This window comes from Balaenoptera acutorostrata, chromosome 11 (genome assembly GCF_949987535.1).
Source record: "Balaenoptera acutorostrata chromosome 11, mBalAcu1.1, whole genome shotgun sequence".
In the NCBI taxonomy this organism is placed as follows: Eukaryota; Metazoa; Chordata; class Mammalia; order Artiodactyla; family Balaenopteridae; genus Balaenoptera; species Balaenoptera acutorostrata.
Genome location: NC_080074.1, coordinates 10,594,814 through 10,620,422, shown reverse-complemented (window position 1 = coordinate 10,620,422; position 25,609 = coordinate 10,594,814). Strand labels below are relative to the sequence as shown.

Sequence of the window (25,609 nt, the reverse complement as noted above, 5' to 3'; positions counted from 1 at the left end):
CAGTGGCCCTGCGACTGTCAGCTCTTTAGGAAGCACCAGGGGCCCTGACCCCCTGTGGCTCCCCCACGTCCCTCCCTCCGTCTCGCAGTCCACCAGAGCAGAGGCTGCTGCAGGAGACACCTCAGCTGCCTTCCCAGCAGACAGACGAGCCTTTGTGCCCAGGGAGCTGGTTGCCACGGAAACCCCCAATTTCCTTTCCAGTGGGGACTGGCTGCAGGGGCTTCTCCCTTCTCAGGAGTATCACAGAGCAGGTCTCATCAAGCCACCCATTGTTTCCTAAGGACCTGCCTCGAGCCTCTTATCGTGGGCTCGGATCCCCTTTCAGGAGCCAGTGCCCCAGCAGGAAGCTTGGGGATGCAGTGATCTCCTGCCCTCCCCGAGAGAGCCCTGCCGGGCAAGTCAGCAGCTGGACCAAGGGCCGAGCACCTGCCCACCCCTGCCTCCCCTACCCCCCCGCCCCCAATCCCCACTCGTCAGGCCACTCCCCACACACCGTCCTTCATGACCCACCTCTCTGGTCTGCCACACCCATACCCTCTCCTTCCCAGCTTCTGGAAGATGTCCTTCCCCTTCTGTGTGGGGCCCCTGATCCTCCGAGGCCTTCACTAGGATGGGTGCTGGGATGGTGGTGGGCAGGGGAGCAGGGCTTCTGGGTTCAAGGCGTGACATTAAATCAGGACTGGAGCTCCCCTTTCTCTGCCCTAGGTTCTAATGGGTCCTGTTCTCTTCACTCTGCTTACCCAATCAATCATGCTGGTTCCTCCCTTTCTCGGAGTTGGGTGGGGGGAACAGACGACAGGGAGAGGGTGTATACTGACACCAACAGGGATAGAAGGGAAAACTGGCTTCCTGAATATTCCATTCTTGACCTCCCTTCTGCTGCCAGCTCCCCTTCCACGAAGAGGAGGAGCTGGGCTTGCCTGACCTCTGCAAGAGGCAGGGACCCTGGGGGTTGGTGCCCCCTGGACAGGGTGGGAGTGATGAGCATCCCCAGGAGCAGGAGGGGTGTTTGCTGCTCTGGAGAAGGGTTAATTTAGGGAGCCGTGGACTTCGCACCCCCTTCCACCCTCCTCCAAGCCTGTGGAATCCTTTAATCAAGTTGGGTGCTGAAATTTCAGCTCTGAAATGCCGCCTTTGTGCTGGCATCCAGCAGGCCGCCCCAGAGTGCGGGGGTCACTTTCTTGGCCCCGTTTCTCTAAATGGTCTCTTTGTTCCTGCTGGGCCGCTCAGTATCAGATGTGATTAAAGGGAGATGGGGCTTGGGTGGAGGAGGAGAGAAGCGGCTGGGAGAGGGAGGGGGTTAACCCTTAGGGGATAGGGTGTAGAGGAGTTGGAGAAAGGGGTGTTTTTCCTCCCATTTCCCCCTTCCCATTCTGCTACTCTTTCACGGAGTCAGCCCCTTCCTGCTCAGCTGGCCAGGCCAGGGCATAGTCTCCTCAACCCTCTCCAGGTACACCTGTGCCTTCTCTGTTTACATGTGGAGCCACTACTTTACTGAGGCCTGAGCTCATCCAGAATCTCAGGTCTAAGGCACGAGCACAAGCCAGGTCTCCCAACTTCTGTCGGGTTATTTGTTCTTTTGGGCCATTTCCCCTTCTCCCGTATCCCCAGTGACTTTCCAGTGAGCCTCACGAGGTCCTGGAGGTGGTGATTTCATCTTCTGGATGTAGCCCCTCCCACCTGCCCTGCCCGCTCCATGTCCACAATCCCACTGAGCACAGGAGAAGACTGGAAATACTGAACAGACTAGAAATGGACTAATGTCCTGCTTGTCAGTAGAGGGAAAGGGTGGGTTGTAAGAATTAAGAGCACATAAGGTTGGTACTGATTGATCCCTAACAAAATTCTAGAATAGGCTATTGCATATTTGAAAACAATTGGATAATAAAAAGATCCTGGAGCTAGCATAGGGTTTCTAAGAATATCACCAAGTGAACCAGATTTTCTTTTTTCAGTGGTTACTGGTCTGGTAGGTTGGAAGAATGCCACAGATACAGTGAACCTTGATTTTAACAAGGCATCAGGCAGTCTTTCTGTGCAGCTATGATGGAGAAGCGTGTACTTCAAGGTGATAAAATTAGATTCAGAATTGATTGGACAGTCTTTTCCCTAAGAGTATAGATAATAGAATAGATGGAGAGGTTTTTAGTGGTGTACACAGGGCATGTCCCTCTTCATTCCAGCCTTTTTTCATTAGTGACCTGAATGAGGATATTCAAGTTTCAGACATAAAGCTCAGGAGAACTATAAGTTGGATTCAGAATTCTGAAGGATTTAATATAGGTGGGGAAATGGTCAGATGCAACAAGATGAAATCTGTTAAAGATCAATATAAAATCCTGCATTTATCTACAACACAACAACATCAACAAAACACTAGAAAACCTATTGTATACAGATGGTCTGACTTGGCCGCAGGGTTTATCTACAAGAGCGGGGGTTTGTAGTTACCATTCCGCTTCATGGGAGCCAGCGGTTTTGGCGAAGTGGCCTGAAGAGCTTGCATGACATAGCTTCCAGGTGGCAGTCTGGCCACTCGGGAGGACTGGGCTAGTTCTTGGTGCTCTCTACCCCGCCCAAGGTCCTGACTAGGAGGTGAGGGGCTGGAGCCCACAGACAGAAGAAATAGATACAAGATCTGGGGATGCTGGTCTGGAGCCGTGAAAGAAGCATCGCTTCAGATTACAAGCGGAAGTAGGGCAGGTGGAAGAGATGGTTAAGGGCGCAAGCTTTGGAGTCAGCTGGCTTCAAAATCTGCACCAGCACTTCTTAGCACCCACCTCTCAAAGTGTCAGGTCCCCGTCTGGGAAATGGGGATAACGATTGGACCCACTCCCTCATAGGCCTGAAGGATATAAAGCACTTGGCCAGGAAGCACCCAGTACATGGTAGCTATTACTGTTACTATGAGCTGAGTGTAAGGAAGGACTTCCAGCCATTGGAGGTGTCTATCGATGGAGCACGGGGAAGAGGGGAAGAGGTTTCCCCTGTCCCTGAGGTGGAGGAGCTCCTGGCGCCAGAGTGCAGGTTGGAATTCCGCTGAGCAAAGAGCTTTTGGGGAGGAAGCCCTGAAGGATTAGATGTCACGTCTGCCATCCTGGTTTATACTTAGACGGCAGCTGCTATGAGGACTCGGCTAGATCCTGGTGTTGGACAAGTGTGTGTGTGTGTGTGTTATTGGGGGAGGTGGCAAGTGGAGGGTACAGTGAGAGGAGGCCCATCCATCCATCCTAAAGGATGAGGCCTGCTGGCTGCAGACAGCAAGACATCAGGCCTGATCTACCTTTCAAATACTTGTTCCTTGAATTCTTTGCAAGGCCCCCTCTCTGCTGGGCAAGAAAGGGCTGCTTGGAAGGCGCTCTCGCTGAGTTCCAGCTGGGTCAGCAAGTGGCCCACCTGCAGTGTGGGCACAGCTGGGCTGGGGGCAGAGCTCCCATCTGAGGCCTCAGTTCGGAGCACACACTGACCCCACTGCGATGCCAGTTGTCCTAACCTGCTGCACTGGGAGAGAGGAGACCTTTGGATTGTCTGTTCTTTGCATTCTACCCCTAGCCACTTTCAGAAAGTGTTTGAAAAAGCACAGGTACAGGGATAAGAGACCAAGAGACAGGCCAGGTCAGGCCCACCAAGCAGGTAACCGGAACCTTTAATTTTATTATGTAGAATGCTTAATGCAGAGTTAATAGGGGCTAGAGTACCTAGCAGAGGGGAAGGGGGAGAGGGAGCTACTGAGATAAATAAGAGGGGGGGCAGTAATGAGTTACATGTGGATTGGGGGGCTGCAGAACAGGAAAATAGGGGCAGAACAGAGCTACATACTTTATTCAAATACCATTGGGAGGCAAAGGGCAAAAGGCCAGGGCAGAATGTACATGTCAGGAGTTTAGTGTCTTCAGCCTGCTGCCAGCAACCCGGGTGCTGGGCCCTGGGTCTCCCCCTGGAGCCGAGGGTTTGGGCCTAAGCAGCCTATAACTCTGGGAAGCCCAAGGAGTTGGGGCTGACAGAGCAGGGGCCACAGAGCCTGGTGAGGGGAGAGGGAGTTGGCGGGGAGCCGGGAGGAAGGCTCTGTGAATTGTCTCCGAATCCTTTCCTGGGGTCCCTGCCTCCTCATCTCCTGGGATGTGCCTCAAGGTCTGGGAACTTGTAGTGGAGTAGGACCTGGGCCCTCTTTCTCCATTAGACACAGAATGAGGTTACTGGCATGAAATTGGATCTGGGGGCCTCTGTGCCAATTCCTTCCTGTGTTCAGGAGGGGAGGGGGCACTGAAGGGTTGAGGAGACCTCCCTCTGAGCTCCCACCCCACCCCCTCTCCCTCGAGGCTATTCAGAACTGTCCTCAGCCCCTGAGGGGCAGACGGGGCCTGCTGCAGGCACTGACACAGGTCTCTGGTTGGCCTTGCTCTTAGGCACATGGCACGGGTGGCACGGGTTATGTCAGTCCCCTTATTGCCCACGGAAGAGGAAACATGGGCACAGGAGTGGCAAGGCCTCCAATTCCCATCTGACCCTGGATGCTTCCCCTCCTCCCAGAGGAGGGTGAGCGGGGCCTGCTCAGATCCTGGGATCGAGGGTCATTCCTGGGGGGAAGGTGCAGCCCCTCGTTTTTCAGTCTGGGGCAACAAGCAACCTCCTTCTCCTCTGCCCAGCCGAGTAGCCCAGGGCTGTGCCTGGGCTGGAGTCTGGATAGGATGGGGTGGGGTCATCAAAGGCAGTGGGCCAGACAGAAGGCCTTCCCTCAGCTGTCAGCCTCTGCAGCTGCCTCCACAGCCGCCACCGGGCCTGAGATGGGCGAGGAACAGGGCGCGAGGGCTGGGGTAAGGGGCAGGGCGAGGGTGGTGGTAACAGGGCCTTCTTTAAGGCCGGGACAGTGTCGTATATACTGGCTGCTCCCAGTGTGTGGGGCTGTGGGACTGGGGCCCTGAGGGGCTGGGGTCAGAGATGGCCGTGTAGAGGGGCCGCTGTGAGGGCCCCATGTAGGAGAAGGCCGAGTAGAGGCCAGAGGTCTGGCCTGAATGGCCATAATAGGGTCCTGAGGGCTGATGGTCAGAGTAGTCAAACTGGGGGCGGGAGATGGAGGGGAAGGCGGAGCCATAGTGGGGCAGACTGAGGGAGGTGTAGGCGATCTGTGAGGTGGACGGCTGGTCAGTGTAGTGCGGGGGCCCCTGGGGCCCCGCGGTCTCCGTCTTCACCTGGGCTTTGGCATCCACACCAGGTGGCGAGACCGTGGGCAGAGCCACACCTGGAGGCTTGGAGATCCAGGCAGAGTGTCCACTGGCCACAGCCAGGGCGCTGCCCAGCCCGTAGCCAGCTGCCGAGTAGCTGCCCACATGGCCCGGGTGCCCGTTGGGCGGCAGGTACTGGTCCAACTCAGCCACATCAAAGGTCTCCATGTTGGACATTACCTCGTGGCTGATCTCACCGATGTCCACGTTGCCGAAGTCGATGTGAGGCTTCCCGCCCTCCCCCATGGAGCGCCCATCCCGCTTGGGGTCTGCCTTGCCCGACTGCAGCTCTGTCTTTGGGGTGGTCGGAGGGGTTGGCGGGCCATGGCTCTGGCCTGCGGGGTAGGGAGACAGAGAGAGAGAAAGCAGGAACCGAGGTCAGAGGCTGCAGGATTCTGATGGTTCACTTTCAGACAAGATGCCTCCAGAGGCTGAGGGACTGATCACTGCATGACCTTGTAAGTTTTACATGTCTGGGCAGCCCGAGGTGGCATGTAATTATGTAATGATCTTGGGTTGATCTCCAGTTATTTATGAAATTCCCCAATCTTAGGAATGAGTCCTGTCTCCTACCAAAATAGGACTCCCACATGTCACCCACCTCCTGGAGAGGCCTGCTTCATTTTGAGAAGCCCTTCCCATTGGAAAGTTCTTCCTCACACCAGCTGAAGTTGGCTTCCCTCCCTGCTCCCATTGTTCCTTAACTGTTGAGCCCGATGGGGTCTGGCCTGTAGGTCTGGGCTCGCCTGTTCTCTGTTAAGCACACTCAGCCTCTGCTGGCCGCTCCCTCTGCTGACCTCTCCCGCCCTCATCACTTTTGCTGGCTTGCCTGGGCCTCCTCCAGCCCTGGGCCCTGAACAGCAATGTGTCACCTCCAACCCCCTCCGTCCTCCCAAGGCCACCTCAAGTGCCCCTTATTCAAGGAAACCTTCGCTCTGACCCAGTGCCCCCGACCATGCTCTCAACTCCCATCACACACTGCGCTGTCCCATTGTTCCTCCAGCTTTCTCCCTGCCTGTTCAGGAGAGCAATGAGATAAGTGACCTGCTCTACCCCGTTCCTTTGTCTGTCCATTTGCTCATTCACATATTCATTCAGCAAACACTTAGGGGGCACTGCTAAGTGCCAGGCACTGTGCCAGGCGTAGGGGATACAAACGTAAATCAAATGGGTCCTTGTCTGCACAAGCTCCTAGTCTTGGGGGAGATCCAGGGACCCACACATGGCTAGAGGGCAGCATCCGAAGTGCTGTGATGAGGGGATGTGTGAAGGGCTCAGGGGACCAGCGCAGGAAGCTGCTCACCCTGCCCTGGGGATGTGGGGAAAGTCTCACTGAGGAGGAGTAGCTGAGCTGTTGAAGGGGAAGAGAAAGCCCAGGCCCACAGTAATATAGTGAGCTGGTTGTTCTGTACAAGGTCCAAGGTCTTCTGGTGGGTCTGTGTCCCTGAAGCTCCGAAGGAGTGTGAGGGCGGAATGGCTGGATTGAGGATCCCATCGGAGAGAGAACATGTTCATGGTCTCAGAAACCAGGCGCTCCTTGAGGGCAGGCCTGTGCCTCCATCAGACCAGAGGCAATGCTGAGTCCTGGGCTGGCCAGAGTGTCTAGACTTTGAGTTTGAATCCTGGCTCTGTCACTTACTGTGTGACCCTGGGCAGACCCCCTATCTTCTCATCAGTTTCCTTATCAGTAAAACAAAGATGATACCAAGCAGCTCAGACATGGCCTCCTTCTGGAAGCTTTCCTTGACCAGAGTCTGGTGGGTAGCTGGGTATTTTTGGAGACCGACTGGGTGGACGGGTCGATGACTCTGCCCTAGAGGTCATGCCCCCTCATGGGCTTTGTGTGCACTTGTTTCATCCCGTACTTAATTCAGTTGTTTTCATCCCTCTAGAGTGGGCTCCTGAGGCCAGGGACCATGGCTTCTCGTTTGTATGCCTGGTGTCTGCTTCCAGGTCTGGCACAAAGGAGTACTCGGAGCGTGTCTTCTGAAGGCAGAGCTCTGCTCACTGAGACTTGCCAACGTGCCTGACCCCAAGCTCGGTGTTCTGTATGCTATGAACACAAGTGAGGCAGCTGTGGTGCCAGCAGAGGCCCCGGAGCCAAACCACCTGGGCTTAGACCTCAGCTGTATGGCAAGTTACTCTCAGTTTTCTGTAGAGTTTTCTCTCTGTAAAATGAAAGTAATTTGCCCCAGCTGAGGTCTGACCCCAGGCAGTGTGACTGCCTCATCACAGTTTAGAGTGATTGAATGTGTGCCTGGCACACAGTAGGTACTCAATTAATGTTAGCTGTTATTATCATTAATGAGAAGGAAACAGGATACCCTGTGTCTGGCTCATCCGTGGCACGTGCTCAGCGTCACATGCCGTGTCTCCCCCATCAGACTGGGAGGTAGGAAAGAGGCAGTGACCTCCCCTTCATCTGCTCTCCCATTTCTCAAGAATTGTCCTGTCCCACTTTTCTTTGGTGTAACTCCCCCACTGGCCTCCATGGCCTCCTTAACTGGTCTCTTCACCCCAAAGCAGTGCCCCTTCTATCAGTCCTGGTCAGAGCCCTCTTGCCCAGCCGCCTCCCCTGACACCTGAGTCCCCACTGAGCTCCCTCTGGACCCCTGCACCCCAGCTGGGCAACCACCCAGCCCAGCCAGCCCTTCCCAGAGCCTCAGGTCTCAAGCCATCCAGCCTTTGCCTCTCCCCACCGCCCAGCCTCCCCCCACCCAAGCTCCCAGCTCCGTGCTCACCTGAGGGGTGCTCAGGGTTTCCATCTGACATCGGGGAGCCCTCGCCCGGGTGCCGGTGGTCCAGGTGGGCGCTCTTGTAGTGGGCCTGGATGGCAGCAGCACTGCCCTGCTCGGCCTCCCCGCCTGGGCACTCTGACTCTCCCTGGGCCGCCTTCCCGTTCTTCCGCCTCCGCGGCTGGTACTTGTAATCTGGGTGATCCTTCTTGTGCTGCATGCGGAGCCGCTCGGCCTCCTCAATGAAGGGGCGCTTGTCACTCTCGTTCAGCAGCCTAGGGTGGGGTGGTTGGGGGAGGCAGCAGAGGGGGAGACATCATGAGTGTCTGCCCTGGAGGAAATGAGGCCCCGGGATGGGGAGCCCAGCGGGCAGGGGGCTGTGCCGTTTGATTTATGGACTGGAGCATGTGAGCCCAAGGCACCACAGCCTCAGAGGGCAGTGATCTCTGCCCCAGATCTCTCGGGGGCTGGAGTCTGAGAGAGGAATCCGCCTGCTGCTCCTGGCAGCCCCTGAGGATGGAGTTAGAATAGAGCTTACGGGAGGCATAGAGCTTCCTTCAGCTCAAGGAAGGGAAAATCTTTCTCATCGTCAAAGCTGTCTGCAAGTGGAGCTGGCTGCCTCGTTAGGGGGTGAGCTCCCTGGGACTGGAGGTGTGCAAACAGAAGCAGCATGGTGAGGGGGAAGAGCCCAGTGTCTGCTACTTACTAGCTGTGTGACCGTGGGCAAGTCACTTCTCTGAGCCTTAGTTTCTTCACCTATAAAACGGGGATGATAATACCTACTTCACCAGGTGTGGGATTGGCCAAGATAATGGCTGTGAAGCGCTGTGCACCAGACCTGGGGATGGGGGACTGGCACCTCGAGAAACAGGTGCGATTCTAATGCTGCTTGTGGGGTGGGTGGACAGGAGGACCTGGCGTGGAACCCCTCAACTCTAGAATCCGGATTTTTGTGAATCCCAGTGTGGTGGGGCCTAGAGGGCAGGATTGTGAGTGTCCCTTACTATGTAGGGGCCACTGCCTCCTGGGGGAGATCAGATCTCCTTGTCCAGGGGGGTGACGGAGGGTAAAGGAAGCTAGACTCTCTTCTGAGACCCTGGACAGGGGCAGACAGACCTTCTCCCCAGTCCAAGCCCAGCCAATGGAAGGCAGCCCCTGAAGACAGTACCCCTGCCCACTTCAGGCAGGGGTACTCCAGCCTCAGGCCAGGGCTGGGGCCAGGGGAGTTCAGGGCTTGTTTGCTCCAGGGTGAGGAGGGCAGGATGGGGTACCTCAAAGAGGGGCTCAGGGGAAAGAACACAGACTCAGACTCCGAGACATAAGGGACTCTGTGGGAGCAGCCCTGTCCTTTGGCCCAAAGGGCCTCTCTCTCCAGCTGCCCGCCCCCGCCCCCCCCCGCAGTGGGCGCCCTCTTCACCCAGTCAGCAGAAGGCTGAGCCCTCCCTGCCCAGGATGGGAGGGGGTGGTCATACCAGGCACCTCCTAGCGGGCAGCGGCATTCCTCTGCAGCTTAGCCTCCCCTGGCTGCCCTCCCCCTAGGCCACCCGGCCCAGCCCTAGTGCAACTTTCACCGAGGGTCCCTCTAGCTGAGTGATGGGATGGAGACCCCAGACCAAGGCCTCAGGAGTGAGGGAGTGGGATGCAGCCTTTTTCACCCCAGCTGTGCCCACCCCCCAACCCCAGCCAGCCCAGGGGAGTAGGTGGGGCAGGCCCAATGGTGTGTGTGTGGTGAGGGGAGAAGAAGCTGCACGTAAGGGCGCCTCAGCCAGCTGTGGCCCCGGCACAGAGGCTCCCAGGATGGCTGGGGACACTGCACTCCTTCTCCCACCCCAAACCTTCCCTGTGCCCTCTGTCCAGCTGGCAACCGGATGTGAATCAGCAAGAAAATGGCAGGGGGCACGGAGCCGGGGCACAGGCCAGAAGAGAGGGAAGATTCCAACACTGTATCCCATTGGCACCTCCCATGCTGGTTCCCAGCAGTACCCTAACCTCGATAGAAATCTAACCCGGGGGCGGGGTGGGGGGGATGGCCAGCTTTAGCCCAATGCTAACCTCACCCCCAAACCACCCAGCCGCACCCAGACCTTCAATCTCGGCTCTGTTCAGGCTCTCTCCTGACCCCAAACCCGCCCTGCCCCACCACATAAACCCAATCCCAAACTTAATCTTGACTCCAGTGCCAGCCCTCAGTCACCACAGCTCTAACTACAAACCTCGTACTCATCTGCACTTCACTTCATCTCTGGGTCTCCAAGGTCTGGAATAGGGATGGGGAGGGGGTAGGCTGGTTCCCCACCCAAACTGGAATCCCCATCTGGGGGGCTTCCACGGTGGGGCACTGGCTGCCACTTCACCTGCTCCTGTCAGGGAAGGGACCTGGGGGTCGGGAGAGGCTCCAGCCTGCTGTAATTATTCTCTCCGGGCAGGTCAACCTATATACCCCCAGCACCACGTGAACAACAGCTAACAGTCCTTTCCCAGGCGGGCACCGAAGGTTAGCGTGACTGTCGGCGCTCCCCCAGCCACTTAGAAGCCAGGACCTGGACGCTGGTGTGTCTGACCCCAACCCCCTTCCAGCACCCCACAGTCTGTATGCATGTCTTTCTCTTCTCAGGTATAGGGCCCCTGATTTCCAGTTCTGCCCAGATAACCATACCGCTTCCTGACAGCCTGGGAGTCATGAGCCTGGGCCGGGGGGAGGATTTCAGGAGGAGCCCCTGGAGAGACTGGCCAGCCCAGCGCATATACAGATGTTTCCTGGGGCCCCCACCCAGGATCTAGGTAGCCCGCCCCCTGTTGGCGTAGCCTTTGATCCTTGCCATTGTCTGGGGTTGGGTCCTGAGTAAGCAGTGCCTGCTTTCCTAATTGCCCCACCCCAGGTTGGCCCCTGGGGGGCATCCTGGGCCCCTGTGTGCACAGCTTGGGTGGCGGCCAGGAACAAATCCTTCTGAGGGAGCCCATGCCTGGAGTTCTGGGCTAAGGGAACAGGGACAGACAGGGACAATGGAGGGTCCAATTTTAAATCCTTGGCAATGGCATGGGGGAGAAGCAGGGTGTCCATCCTCGCTTTGATGCCCTCACTGGGCCCACACTGTGGTCTGCTCGTGGTCCCCAGGGCCTATTTTGTCTGCCTGTCTCCCTCCTGGTTGTCTGTCTCTCACTTGCTCTTCTCTGTCCCATGGCACCAAGGGTACTGGCCTGGCTGAGCCCTGCCACAGTGTGGGTGGACCTTGGGCAGAGGAGCTAGCTTTGACTTCTGCTCCTGGGCAGGGTTAGACCCTCTGAGTCCACGCAGCAGGTTGGCCACTGAGCCCAGCACCTCCTGGGGTGAGCAGAGCGCTGAGAGCGGGAGGGGCAGGAGCACCAGGCCTTTAGCAAACACATGGCCAAGGACGGGGCCAGGGGGCTGGATGGGAATTCCTCTGGGTCTCTTGGGGGCCCTCCTGCTCCTTCCACCACCTTAAGCCTTTGGCCTTCTAGGCCAGTCTCCACTGTGCTGGGGCCGGCAAGGGGAGGGCAGCAGCAGGAGGGTGGCAGGCTCCTCTGACAAAACCCAAACTTTCTGCAACTCAGATGCTCCTCACTCCTGCTCTCCTCTGCCCTCACCCTCACAACCTCCTGACCATGTCTTAGAGTGGAGGCGTGACCCACTTCTGTCACCAAGGATGGTGTGTGGGAAGACCACTGGACGGAGAGTCAGGAGACCTCGGTTCTGGCCCTGGCTCTGCCACAAGCTGTTACGTGGCCTTGGTGGTCCCTTTGCCTCTCTGGGCCTATCTCTTGGGCAGTCCAGTGGGGAATCAGGTAACCTCTGCAGACGCGCATCTTCTGGAGCCCTTGCTCTCATTCTGAGCTGCCCAGGACTTCTTGGGGCGTGGGGTTGCCCTGGTCAACAACATATTCCCAAGGGGCCAGCCTAAGCCCCAGACCTGAGGTGAGGCCGACTTCCTCCTCGAGGGATGTTTTCCCCAGAGGTTTGGGCTGCTTCCAGAGAACCTGGGACTCTGAGGGACCCTGGGTAGGCAAGGCACCAACGTTTCCTCCTGGCCAGGGCTCTCAGGTCTAGGGCTGGAGGGGTAGGAGGTTACTCACTGCTGGGTGGGGCCCTGGAAAAGAAGATGGCGCCTGGACTGGGAGAGGGAGGGAGGGGAAGAGACGGGCCTGGCAGCTCTGGGGCCGGGTGGGAGGGGGAGGCTTCTTTGCATGTGTCCCTGTCCCTGGGGGAAGAAGAAGCCCCTGGCCTGAAGGAGGGGTTGTCAGAAGGGCACAGAGAAGGCAGCTGGGGTAGGACAAGATCCTGCAGTGGCCGATTTGTCCTCAGCAGTTCTCCATCCCTCACCCTTTCAAAGACCTGGATCTGAATTCCTTGTCTGCTCCCCCCCCCCGCCCCCCATCTCACTCCCCCAGCCCTCCACCTGGCTGCCTCAGTTTCCCTGCCTCTCCAGCCTGGCCTTCAGTTCTTTCCCAAGCGTTTCCCTCGAATCCCCCTGACCGGTGGCAGTGGCACCCTTGAGTGGCTTGCCTGTAGGAAAGGGGTTAGTGGAGCCCTGTGGTGTGGAGTCCTCCACCAGCCTTCCCTCCCTTCCGCCTTCACTCTCGCCCCAAGAAACCCAGGCCCAAGCGCCTGCCACCGACAGAATTCCAACCGCGAGGGGGCGCCTTCCAGCCCACTGCCCCGGCTGGGGAGCCGGGCCTAGGCCGCTGGAGATCCGAGCAAGAGCAACCACAAAGGGGTACTGGGGGAAGGGCGGGTCCGATGCACCCAGCTGGCCTTCCAGTCCCACCATCAAGGCGGTGGCTGCCCCAGGAGAAAGGCTCAGGCAGTGCCCGTCTAGCCCGAATCCACCCGCAGGTAGAGGGCCCGCGGGAGCTGCCCGGAGGCGGGTCGGGGGCGCTCACCTCCAGAGCTTGCCCAGCGTCTTGCTGAGCTCGGCGTTATGCAAGTGCGGGTACTGGTCCGCCAGCTTCCTGCGCGCTGCCTGCGCCCACACCATGAAGGCGTTCATGGGCCGCTTGACGTGCGGTTTGCTCTTGCTGGCGCCGTTGACGCGCACGGGCATGGGCACCAGCGTCCAGTCGTAGCCGCTGAGCACCTGGCTGACTGCCTCGCGGATGCACACGGGGAACTTGTCATCGTCCGCCTCGCCGTCCTGCTGCTCCTTCTTGACCTTGCCCAGCTCGCCGGGCCCCGGGCTGGCTCGCAGGCCCGATCCGCCGCCTCCACCGCCGCCGTCGGGCCCCAGAGAGGGCGCGCTCCCCGGGGACAGGCAGCGCGGCTCCTCGGAGCCCACGGGGCTCAGCTCCACCTCGGACAGGTCCTGCTCCTCCGCCATGTCGCCCCCGGCCGCCGCCGCCTCGGCCGCCTCCCCGGGGCCCGCCGCCGAGGTCCTCGCGAAGAGTCCAACGCCCACCTGGACGGGAAGGCGGGTGCGATGGGAGCCGTGCGCGCAGCCCCGACGGCGGCGCGGCGCGGGACGCGACGCAGGCACAGCCCCGAGGTGGCGTCTGCCCGGCTCCCCCTAAACCCACCGCAGACCCTGGGCCCCGCGCACATGCCAGACCCTGGCTCGGCCTCCTAGCTCCCGCCTCCGTGTCTTCCCGTCACCTGGTCCCAACCGTCTCTTGGTGTGGGTGGGTTTGGGTTTTTTTTTTTTTAAAACCTCCTCTTGGATGGAGGTTTGTTGATGGAAAGGAAGAAAAACGGACTCTTTATTCTGCTCTAATCCTGGCTCCTGGAATTTCCCACCTTTTCTCTCACCTTTCCTTCTTCCCTTGCGCCTGACCCCGACGGTGCCTAGAGGAGCTGCGTGGGGGGCAGATGCGGGTGTCAGCCTCTCGCCACCCCACGCCCCACCGCAGGGTCCCAGGCCTGGGCCCCGGAAGGGAGGAGCGGGCTGCGCACTCACTCACCTCGGACCTCTCCTCCAGTCTGGGGCTCGTCCTTAGGAAGTGGAAAACCGTGTCCCAAGGTGTGCGGTCCAGCTCGGGGCTGGGTGGGGGACGCTGGTGGGCTGGGAGGGAGGGGCTGGGGGCCCTGAGCTTCAGGCCACGGCCTTGTCAGGACGGAGCCTGAATCCTCACCACCAACCACCCTGGCCGGACAGCCTGAGACTGACTGAGCGCTGAGCTGCTGCCGAGGGCTGGGGAAGGAAGGAGGGGGAGAGGGGGAGGGGGAGGGGAGGGAGGGAAGGGCAGAAGGTGGAGCCTCCAGCGCTTTCCTTCATCCCCAACACTCAGGGCTCCTCCGCCAGGCCCCCCCCCCAACTCCCGCTCCCTGCGCTGCTGCCCCAGGCCCATCCTGGGAGGTGTAGGAGTGGGGTGGTCAGGCCAGGAAAGCCAATGGATGCAGGTGGGCAGGGTCACAACCTGTAGCTTGAAGGAAAATTGGGCTCAACTGGGACCCCCCCACCTCTGCCTCAGGTGGACGGATGGGCAGTTGGCAGAGGATTGGGGAGGAATGAGGAGAAGGCAGGTGAAGCCTCTGTCACATGTGGGGCCTCTGGCCTGTGTCGCTTCACTTAAGACCTCTCGTTGAGTGCCAGCCTGTCTCACCCCACCTCCTGCCCGCACCCGGGCTGCCCTCTCTTTCTCACCTTAAACAGCAAGAGGGGAAGATTGCAGGTCCATACCTGGTGGGGCGGGGAGAAGCTGCACACCCCCTGCCCAGTGCTGATGCCCCAGCTTGACCCCTGGTCCCCTCTCACTGGACACCCAGCACTGCAAGGGCTGGGCTGGCTCAAGGTAGAGAGACAGGACTAACATGTGCAGGAGGCTGGCCGTCAGCTGGGCTGGGGTCCTCTTGCAGTAGGTCTGGAAGGCTTCTGGGGCCCCACTTCCTGGCACCCAACTCCCTCCACCCTGGTAGGGTGAGTCCCAATCCCGGTTATCATGTCTCCCCCTCCCCACCCTGAGAAAGAGTGGGGAGTTGCCCTGCCTCTCTCCTCACTTCTCCCCTCAGTCCGCTCCCCAGCAGGGTGACCTCTCCATTTTTCTGTCCTGCTCATCACCTAAGGCTTTCCCAGGCCTCTCCTCCAAAGATCGCAGCCCCTCTCTCTTCTCAAAAGGTGGGAGCTGTGGGACTTCCCTGGTGGTCCAGTGGTTAAGACCTCGCCTTCCAATGCAGGGGGTGTGGGTTTGATCCCTGGTCAGGGAGCTAAGATCCCGCATGCCTCGCGGCCAAAACCCAAAAAATATAAAGCAATATTGTAACAAAATTCAATAAAGACTTTAAAAATGGTCCACATTAAAAAAAAAAAAAGGTGGGAGCTGAGGCAGAGGTGAGGGTATGTGTGGAGGACAGATGGAGCCTGGGCCGCACTGGCGACCATGGATGGTTCTGAGCTCCTCAGCAGCTGGGCGAGGCCCCAGGCCCACCCCAAGGGAGTCCTGTCTGGAGTGGGGCTGGGAAGGGGGTCTAGGCAAGGCCTCATGCTTGGGAAAGGCCAAGGGGGTGGAGGGGGTGGGTAGTGGGACACAATGAGGTAGTCACACGAGGCGAAGGCATGTTGGGGGTGGGAGGAGCGGACACTGGAACACACACACACACACACACACACACACACACACACACACACTCGCACACACACAACCAGCCAGACAATCGGGCCAGTGTGTCTGGGCCCTCGGAGCCCAGTGAATTAGGAGTTTGATAAGGGTTTTCTCTTTCTGTCGCTTGCCGGCCTTGGACAATCTCCCCCCAGTTTTCCTCGACGCCACCCCCGGCGCTGCCAACCCTCCTCCCCCCCGTACCCCCCCCCCCCCCCCCGCCTCCCTTCTCTTCCTTGTGCCCAGACTCTTGTTCGGGGCCTTGAAACAGTGAGCTGTCTTTGTTCGAAATACAGGTGAACGGCAATCATGTGATTAACACACACACACATAAAAAGCTTTTTAACAGCGCCCGCCTGGCCTCAGAACCGCCCAGAGAGGAGCCGCCCTGGATGGACAGAGGGACAGAGGGACGAGCCTCCAGCCGGTCGTGTCTGGCTACCCTCAGCAGTCTCCGACACCCGCTGCTGCCCGCCCGCTGCCCGCCTGCCTGGCATCTCTCGATCCCGGTGGGTCCCCGCTCATCCTTCCACCCCTGGGTTCCTCCTCTCGAGGAGGTGTGGTGCCTGTGGCGTCTGTGACTTGGCCTGAGACCCCCTGGGGCAGGGAGAGGCGGCTGTGGAGGGTAGGAAGCCAGGTGTGGGGTCCCACAGCTCCCCTTTCGACTCCCCGCCTCCTCCCCTACCCTCCTTGGCCCAGCTGTGCCAGGATGGGGGTGGGGGTGGCAGTGGGTGCTCTGGGTCTGCAGAAAAGCCACACTGGACAGAAGGGGCCTCTCTCTTCCCTTCCCTCTATCTGTCTCTCTCTGTCCCTCTCTTCCTGTTTCCACAGTGCTCTGTGGGCTCTCTGCTGAGAGGTGCTGGATGAGGCAGGTGGGCCTGCAGGGGAGCAGGGGTACAGTGCCGTGAGATACCCAAGGCTGTGCGTGGGTGGGGTACCCCGTGCTGTGAACACACTGCCCACCATGCGGGCAACTCTGATCCCCTCCATCTGTTGCAGGCCCCTGGGGCCCAGCTTTCTCCAGCAGGGGAGGGTGAAGGATCCATATTCATCCCTGGAGAGCAGGGAGTTTGGAGAGGGGGAGGGCTCCTGGATGAGGACACCGGAGCCTCTGCCCTTGACAGAACAACCTGCTGGCCAGCGCCCGCTTCTGCTCCCTTCCCTGCTCGGGCTGGGAGGGGTCCTTTTCCCCCTCATTCCTGACCCTTCCCCAAGGATGCTGGTGACCCCCTTGCCACACCCCGAATCCCACCTGCCCATTCCGGGTGAGGTGTGGTGCCTGGTGGACTCTCTGGCCTGTTTTCTCTCCCCAGCAGGGAGGGCCCAGCATGAGAGTAGAATGGTGAGGTTCACGCTTCCTCCCCTGGGCAGAGGCCTTTCAGGAGTATCAGGGTTTTTCTGCGATCCAACCTGGGCTCTGTGAAGCTGGTCCCAGATTTACTCCTCAGATGGGCCCCTGAGAGGAGGAGAGCAAATGAAATTCTGTCAATCAAACGTAAAGCCCAAAGCCCGCTGATGCCCCTGCCTGGCGGAGCTGCTTCGGGTTTGCCGTGACCCTTAACCCCTTAGCTCCCTGAGTCCTCTTCTTGGGGCACTGGTCCTGCTTTGTGGAAGGCCCACCCTTGGCTCCCTGTCCTGGGCCCCAGTCGCTCATCTGTCCCCTGGGGTGATGATCATCTCGCCTGGCCTGCCTCTCAGAACACCCCAAGGTGAGATGGGGAAATCTCCTGTTCAGCCGAGCCAGGGCCGAGCAGGGAAGGCACTTTACCACCTCTAGGCACAGTGGGGGTGAGACCTGCGTGGGCCAGGCTGTCCTCTCACTCGTTCCTCAGGCCTGGGCCCAGCTCCCCGTTTCTGACCAGCTCCCAGCAATCGCCTTGAGTACCGCTTCTAAATCTCGCTCCACGTTAGGGTCACTGTGGAGCCTTAAAGAAACACTGAAGCCTGGATCCCCTGCAGACTGGCTAATTCTGAATTTCTGGGCATGGGGTCCAGACATGTTTCTTTTTTGAAGCTCTCTGGGAGGCCTTGCTTTCCCTCACTGGGGTCTCTGGAACCCCGAGGCGGCGGTGACCCTCTGCAGGACCCAAAATCTCCAGGGAGAGGGGAGGGTGCTGGGCTCTGGACCCCAGAGCTGGAGGCCAGAACTGCAGTGACCCTGGGGTGTGCAGGGAATTGTGGGGTGTGGCAGGGGAGGGGCTGTGCATTGGAAAGGGGGAGGGCTGAGGGGCACAGGTCAGGGTCAAGGGTACAATACTGACTGAGACAAAAGCTTAGCCTGGGTGGGTGTATGGTCGGGGGGTGGTGGGAGCTCCCCCGCCTCTGGACAGGTGTGTTCTTCTGGGTTCGGGTGCAGTGGAAAGAGCACTGGTCTTGGAGTCAGGAAATCCTGCCACTAGTATCCATATGACCTTGGGTGGATTATGCAGTTAACCTCTCAGGACTTGGTTTTTGCATGTATAAAATGTTGATGATTTTATATATCACCGTCTCCCAAGTGGATGGGAGAATTAAATAAGAATACACAGGGAATTCCCTGGTGGTCCAGTGGTTAGGACTTGGCGCTTTCACTGCTGGGGCCTGGCTTTGATCCCTGTTCTGGGAACTAAGATCCCACAAGCCATGCAGCGAGGCGAAATTAAAAAAAAAAAAAAAAAAAAGAACACACACACATACACATTTGGTGTGGAGTAAGTGCTCAATAAATGGTAGTTAGAAAAAGTAGTTTAGGGACTGAGAGGTGGGGAATGCTGACTTCAGTTCAAGTGCACAGGTGTTGTAATCTGCCTGTTGAATCCCAGCATCAGACCAGGGCGGTGTGTGGTAACCTCCTCGTGGGTAGGCCTCTCCTGCTGTGCCCCTCAACAGCGAAGGCCCACACTTCCACAGCCCCCCTGTGGGCCGGCCCAGATCCGGGCCCCTCTGTCCCTGGAGTCTCAACAACTCTCTGAGTAGGTGCTGTCATTATTCTCCTTCTAGGAAGGAAACTGAGGCACAGAGACGTTCAGCGATGAGCCCGAGCTCACCCAGCTAATGACGGGAGGGCGCGGCCTGGTGCCCGCAGTTTCCCTCGCAGCCCAGCCTCTGATCACGCTGCTCTACTGCCTCTGGACCCCAGGCACGGCCTCCCCGCCGCCCCCCAGGCCTTTGCACTTGCTCTGCATTTCCCCTCCCCCTCGTCACTGCTTGCAGCCCAGCTCAGAGGCCCTCTCTTTGGGGATGCACTCCCGGACACGCCCTGGTTGGAATTCTTTTCCTGTATTACTTTCCCATGGAGGAGAGGATGATGGCTTCGTAGCTGCCTCACCTCCTCACTGCACAGCCCGGCATCCAGGCCGGTCTCCGCTTCCTCCCGGGAGCTCCCCCGAGGGCAGGGCCATGCCTTCCTCTTGGTCTTGGCCTCTCGAGGCCCCAGCACAACCTCAGGGAGTCTTCCCTGAGTGGAGTTGCCATCAGAGTTCCAAGGGGAGAAAGATCAGGAAGGCTGGGGTGGGCAGGAGTGGCTTCCTGGAGGTGGAGGGCCTGAGTGCTGGTGGTGGGGGGAGGAGGAGGGGGGAGGACAGCATTCCAGGCCTGTCCCGACAAACGCTGTCGCCCGTCCCTGTTTCTGGTCCAAGCTGAGGGTTGAGGACCTGCGCCAGGAAGGCAGCTCCTGGGGCCTGTGTCTTCCTTCCCCTCCCAACCGCACCCACTCCGGGAACAAGGAAGCCGGGGCCAGTGCCCAGCGCTGCCTCAGGGCAGTTGGCCTCTGCCCTCTTCTTAGAAGCCCTGAGCGGAGACTGCTCGTTCCTGTCATCTGAACCCAGCTGCCGGAAAGCCCTTCCTGGTGTCTCCCCAAACCTCTCACGCTGCAGTGAACTTTTGTGAATGTACCCTCTGTGCAGGGCACTGGGCCAGGAGCTGGGGTAGGGAGGTGGTGGAGGCCAGACCTTGCTTTGAGGAGCTCAGAGTTTGATGAGAGAGACCTGCATGGAAACCTGGAACCCTGGCACGGCCGAGGTCCTCCATGGCCAAACGGGGGTTAGGGAGGTCAAGTCCCAGCTGGGCTGTGGGGGTCCTGTGTTGCCTCTGTCGCCTTCTTCCCTCTCTAGGCCTCAGTTTCCCAATCTATAAAATGAGAGGCAGGCTAGGTTATCTCAGAGGGCATTTCCAGATTCAATAGCCCGTGAATTTTATTTCAAAACAAGAGGCCAATACCTGACCCAGTGTTTCCAAGGTGCTGCCTCAGGGCCCTTGGTGTTCCTTAGACATTGATCAGCATCTCTTGAAGAGACAGTTTTGTGGTCTAGTAAGTTTGGGAAATACTGCTTTCCACTTTTTCTTTTTAAAGATGCAGGGCCTTTGAGGGTGTTAAAAGTTCTAACTGCTGCAGTTAAGAAATGGATCTTTCTTTGTTTAATTTATTTATTTTTGGCTGTGTCAGGTCTTCGTTGCTGCGTGCGGGTTTTCTCTAGTTGCGGCGAGCAGGGGCTACTCTTCGTTGCGGTGCGCGGGCTTCTCATCGTGATGGCTTCTCTTGTTGTGGCGCACGGGCTTAGTTGCTCCGCGGCACGTGGGATCTTCCCGGACCAGGGCTTGAACCCGTGTCCCCTGCACTGGCAGGCGGATCCTTAACCACTGCACCACCAGAGAAGCCCCAAGAAATGGATCTTTGTTTAAAATACTTACCCCAACTCCTCTTCCTCCTCATCCTTCTTCTCCTAACAACACCTTTCCTCTGACTCTGGTGCTTTTCTCTCCTCCCTCCTTTCTCCTAAGAGTCAAGAAGAAGGTGTGGTGCCCCCGTGAGGAGCCTGGTGTCCCTTAGGGCGTGGTCCTCAATTCCTCACTCCCCTCAGTGCCAGCACAGAGCTCCACCACCCCCATGCCCCCTTTACCCCCGCCCTTGACTGAAACTGCAGCCACGTCTACTCTCCCCACCACCCTGTGTGGCCCGAACCCCGCAGGCCAAGCCCTGCCCACAGGACGCCTTGCCTGTTGGCCGAGGCATGGAGCCTCCCCTGTGTCCTGACTCCGTCACCTTTCCAGCAGGACATTGTGCCTGCGGGCGTGTGGGTCTGTGAGCGGAGTCTTTCTCACCTTCCTCCACGGTGCCTGGTGCACAGAAGGTGCACCGTGATGCAAATGAACGAATGACTTGCAGGTCGATGGACATACACAGGCAGCGAGGTGTGGTGCTCTTGAGTCAGGCAGCTCAGGGTTTGAATCCTGGCAGCCCCGCTCACTAGCTGTGTGTCCTTGGCAAATGCCTTAATGTCTCTGAATCTCAGTTTCCTTCCAAGTCAGGGTGAGGATTAAACCAGGTAACGTGTGTAAACACTTAGGACAGTGCCTGGCACATTATGGGGCTCAGTAAATGGCAGCTATTGTTATTAGCATCTCGGGGATCTGCCTCAAAGGGTGGCTGTCGGTTGACCTTGGGTTTGATAGAAGTCACTGCTTCTTGTCCCATCCAAGTGCTGTTATTAGATGTTCTCCCATCGGCAGGTTCATCATCCCACTAAACAAAAGCAGAGAGGGAAGTGATTGGCTGAGATCACATGACTGTTTGGTCTTGGAACTTGACCTCTCTGCCAGGACTTTTTGCCCCAGCTTTCCTGAAGACCCACCCTCTGCTGTCTGTGAGGTAATAAAGAGAGGCGAGCGCTCAGCTTGTGTTCAGGGAGCTTGTGGACGAGCTGGGAGTTGGTTCATTCATTCGGACTTTCCCACACACCTATTAGGCAGACTTGAGTGAGGATGAAGAGAGTGGTGATGGTGGAGGAAAGAAAGGATGGGTGAGGAGGGCTGAGGGTGGCCTTTATCAGATGGGACCCTTGGTGTTGTCCCTGGAGGGGGCTGCTGCTCTGAGCAACAGCGGGGCAGCTTGCGGGGAGGGGCTTATCCACGTTTCCCAGTTTAGGGGTGACTGGAAAAACCCGAGTCTTCCCATTCTGGATTCCCTGTCCTTTCTCTCTGTCATCCAGGGCATTGCCCAGGGCCAGGCTGTGGATGCCGAATGGGAGGGGACTGGGCTGGGTGTAAATGGAGCCAAGGACGCCCATTTGAGGTTGGTGCTGTGAGTGCATCCCTGCTCCCGCAAGGTTACCTCTGTTCCCTGAAAGTGGAAATGGGTGACCCAGTGGGATTTTAGTGTTTGTGTGAGCTTGAAGGACAGCCTCCCCACAATAAGATTGCTTTATCCTTCGTCGATGTCACTTTATAATATAATATATATTATATATATAAAAATATAATTTTTTCACTTTATAGTGAAAAAAGGAGCTGAGTGACGATAAGCCTGAGACCCAGAGCCAGAGAGACCAGGGTTCAAATCCAGTCCTTGCCACGCTAACCAGCAGTGGGCTCGCGCCAGTCCTGTAATCTTCCTGTGCCTCAACTTGCTCATCTGTAAAATGAGGATAACACTACCTGCCTCATGGGAATGCAAAGGTGAAAGAAACAAGGAAAGGCAGGTGCTTAGCACAGTGCCTGGGACAAAAGGCAGGCCTTTTGGTCATTGCCTTCTCTACTCATCTCAACTGCTGGCTGATGCCCAGCATTTTCCAGGTCGTGTCAGGTAAAATAATGCCGTGGATATAATGCACCCAGGAAAATCTCTTCCTTTTCTAGGGACGAGAGTTGTACTTACTGCAATAAGAGCACAGGACTCGGCACAGCCCTGGGGGTGCTTTGATTCAAGCAGAATGTGTAATATATCCTTGAGGCTGCCAGGCACGGGGATTTTGTATCCAGGTGGCAGGTTGAGAAGTCAGAGTTTGAAGATCTCCTGTTTGGGGCTAGAACCCTGAGCGGAAGTCTCTGTGCCTCAGCGTCGGCAGGTGCATGGAGAAGAGCTGCTCCCGACTCTGCCAAGGTCTCCACTCTTGCTGTGTGACGTTGGGCAGGTCAGCCACCCTCTCTGGGGTCTCTCATTCCTTCATCTGTACAATGCAGGAGTTGGCCTCTGAGATATCTGGGGGCGCTTTCAGACTTACTGTCAGGGGTTTCGGGGTTCTATAGGAAAATGCTCGTATCTGGTTTTGTCTCCCTGAGGCAGCTGCTAAGGTCTGGGCATGTGAGCATATAGCAGGTGCTCAGTGAGTGCTAATTGAATCTCATTGACCAGGGAGAGAACCCACTGTCAGCCCTGCCCCACGTCTCCTCTCCCCAGAGAGCCTGTCCGCTGGCCTGCGTCACAACACCCTGTTAGCCCTTTGCGGACAGGACCCTCGGTTCACTCTCCATGGTCAGCCATTCACCCATGTGTTCTAATGCACATAGATGCCGCAGACACACATGCATGTAGGGGAATAAAACCTCAGATTGCAGATGGATCAAATAAATGTTTCCTTCTCATGGCTCCTAGGGTCAAAATCCCAAATCTTTAGCCTGGTCTGGCATGACCTGGCCCCACTCTCACCCCCAGACTCCAGCCAGAGTGGCCACCCTCCACCTCCCTAAACTCAGGCCTCTGAGCCCCCATGAATGCTCTCCCTCCACTGAATGCGCTTCCACTGTCACCTCGTTGGCTTCTCCTTTGGGCTCAGCCTAACGGTCTGCAGAGTCACCTCCCCAATCCTCCGGTGTCAGTTATTCTTTCTGGCAGCCCCCTGGCCTTTTCCTTTATAGCACTCACTGCAACTTATGATTATATATTTATTGTGAGATTAGTTCTTCTTCTTTTTTTTTTTTTTTGGGTCTGTGCCATGGCTTACGGGATTTTAGTTCCCTGGCCAGGGATCAAACCTGGGCCCTCGGCAGTGAGAGTGCAGAGTCCTAACCACTGGACCTCCAGGGAATTCCTGAGATTATTTATTCATTGTCTCTCCTCCCACAAGGATGTCAGCTTCATGAACCCCTGGTGATCAGCTGAGTGCCTGGCACACCAGAGGTGCCCAGTAAATGAATGAATGAATGAATGAGTGAACAAACATAGCCTCATGGGGAGGATGGGTGGGGGGAGGGCTGGAGAGGTGACGAGAGGAGAGGGGCTGAGGGCCAGGGTAGGAGACTTGTCCAGGGTCTCTCATGTGATGGAGGCAAGTGTCTTGATTCCCGGTCCAGTGCTCTTCCTCCTTCTGGAACGCGGGGCGCCTGGAGGGCCAGGCTGGGTTTAGTGGGACACTAAGCCCCTGAGGACGTAGGGAAGGGGAGGAAGGGATGGGGCATCTGAGCCAGTTCCCCAGCCAGCTCCACCCCTTCCCCCAGCAGGCAGGAAGGACAGGGCGGATCTGTCAGCTTCAGACACCACCGCCCCGGGGGACCCAGCCCTGAGCCCAAGGAGGCTGAGGGAAAGAGCGGAGGGTGTGTGTGGGGGGCTGGGGGACAGGAAGCACCCGGGTCTTCTCCCCCTCCCTCCTGCCCCACCCTCCACCCCCATCTCTGGCTAGAGCTGGCAGCCCCAGGCCTTGGCACTAGGGGGATGGGGGCAGGGAAATGGGGGATAGAAATCCCATTCTGGCCCAATGCCTTCCTCTCCCCCATTTGATTTCTGGGCCTCAGGATGGCGACTGCCCTGGCTACCCCTGGAGAGTTGGATCCAGAGCCTTGAGGCTAGAGGGACAGAGGGAAAGGGAGAGGGCACTGCCCACTTAAGCCCTTCCTGTGTGCCTGGCACTGTGCGGACCACCCTGTGACCCCGGGCTGGGACCTGGGAGGCCTCACTGTGAGGCCCGGCTCTGCAGGGAACTGTGGTGTGACCTTGGGTGGGGCACAGCCCCACTCTGGCCACCAGCATCCTCCTCATCTGTCAGTGTGGTCCAAACCTGGCGTCGCTGCAAGCTCACTGGAGAGCTTGTTGTAAATACTGATTCCTAGGTCTTATTCCAAGTCGCAGATTTGGGTGGGATTTCTTTTTGAAAGTTCCACTGCAGCTGGTGGGGGAACTACTGGAAGAGATGGTCTCTAAGGCCCCCATCCTCAGCCTCAAGTCTCCAGCCTCTTGGGCAGGCCGCCCCTCTGGACTTCCGTGGTGCCCTCCTGCCTGCTGTGTCCTGAGAGGCTCGGCTCGGGCCCTCCAAAGCCAATGGCCGAGTCCTCCTGCGTGGCGCTGGAGCGCTGTAGGTGTGCAGGCTGCAGGGGCCCATGGGGGCTGTGTGGACCTGCTGGAAACGCAGAGGAGCCTGGGAGGGGCCTGAGCAGCAGCCAGGGCTGCCCCCACTTCGTCCGCCCCTCTTCTTCCTCCTGACCTTCGCTTTCTCCCTTTTCCTCTTCTGTCACCGCCTCTTGTCCACGGCCTTGTTTTTCTCTCTGCCTTGACTTCCTTCTCTCTCTCCATCCCTTCCACTTCTCTTCTTTATGTCCGCAGCCCGCCCCCTCTGGGAAGCTCCGTCATTTTGACCCTGCAGTTGGTGGTTCTGTCTTGGTGTCCTTCCCTTTCCGGCCCTCTCTGCCCCTGGCTGGATTTGTCTCTGTCCTCACGCTCTCTCTCCAGCCCCTGGGTCTGCTCTCAGAATCTCATCTTTCTGTCTGTCTCTACCTCTCTGTTTCTCTCTATATCTCTGTCTCACGCCCCTACCATCCCTCACCTGCCCTATCGCTGTCTACCGGGAAGTCTGGGGAGGCTGCCAGGGAGGGGAGGGCCCTGGGAAAATGAGAGAGGTGGGGAGAGGCGACTTAGAGAGACCGAGATTTGTGCGAACGAACGCTGCAGAGCAGCTCTCGGCGCCGAGGGTGCTGGGCTTCCTGTCCCGACCTTCAGGGTCCTCCCCGCCTGGCTCCAGCCCACCTCTCCAGCTTGCTTCACCCCAGGCCACCTTGCCCGGTCCACTGCCATGCCCTGGTCCCCTGTTGCTCCCTCGGGCCTGTGCCGGCACGCCGTCTCCCTCTTTCTATTTCCAGCATCACTGCCGCTGCCTCTGAGGCCTTCCCTCCGCCCCACCCCTACCCCCTGCCCTGTGCTCCCACGGCACTGAGTCTGGGTTGGGGACAGGCAGGAGATGAGGCCGGAGGATGAGTTCAAGCCTCCTTGGGACGCTCCTCATTGAGTCAGACCCAAGGATCTGTACTTTATTCTGGGGCAAGAGGCAAAGGTTGCAGATACTGGTGGCAGAGCAGGTCTTTGGGTTGCCTTTGTGCATGAGTTTTCCAGCGCCCAGAGAGCCAAGATGATTTGCTCAAGGTCGC

At 58.1% G+C, this 25,609-nt stretch overlaps 1 protein-coding gene, 1 non-coding gene and 1 pseudogene across 2 annotated transcripts; 1 reads left to right on the top strand and 2 right to left on the bottom strand.

Moving 5' to 3' along the window:
• Positions 1-4,185: 4,185 nt before the first annotated feature.
• SOX10 (SRY-box transcription factor 10) lies at positions 4,186-13,958 on the bottom strand. Its single transcript, XM_057556627.1, has 4 exons — positions 13,868-13,958; positions 12,857-13,368; positions 7,964-8,232; positions 4,186-5,557 (listed from the first exon to the last, which is right to left on the bottom strand). Exons 2-4 carry the CDS (start codon positions 13,288-13,290, stop codon positions 4,854-4,856), a joined length of 1,407 nt encoding a protein of 468 aa, XP_057412610.1. The 5' UTR covers positions 13,291-13,368; positions 13,868-13,958; the 3' UTR covers positions 4,186-4,853.
• On the top strand, positions 13,289-17,056 carry LOC102997836 (uncharacterized; annotated as a pseudogene).
• Positions 17,057-23,209: 6,153 nt separating this feature from the next.
• TRNAE-CUC (transfer RNA glutamic acid (anticodon CUC)) lies at positions 23,210-23,282 on the bottom strand. The gene has a single exon. It is a non-coding gene; the product is annotated as a tRNA-Glu (tRNA).
• Between the last annotated feature and the right edge of the window lie 2,327 nt (positions 23,283-25,609).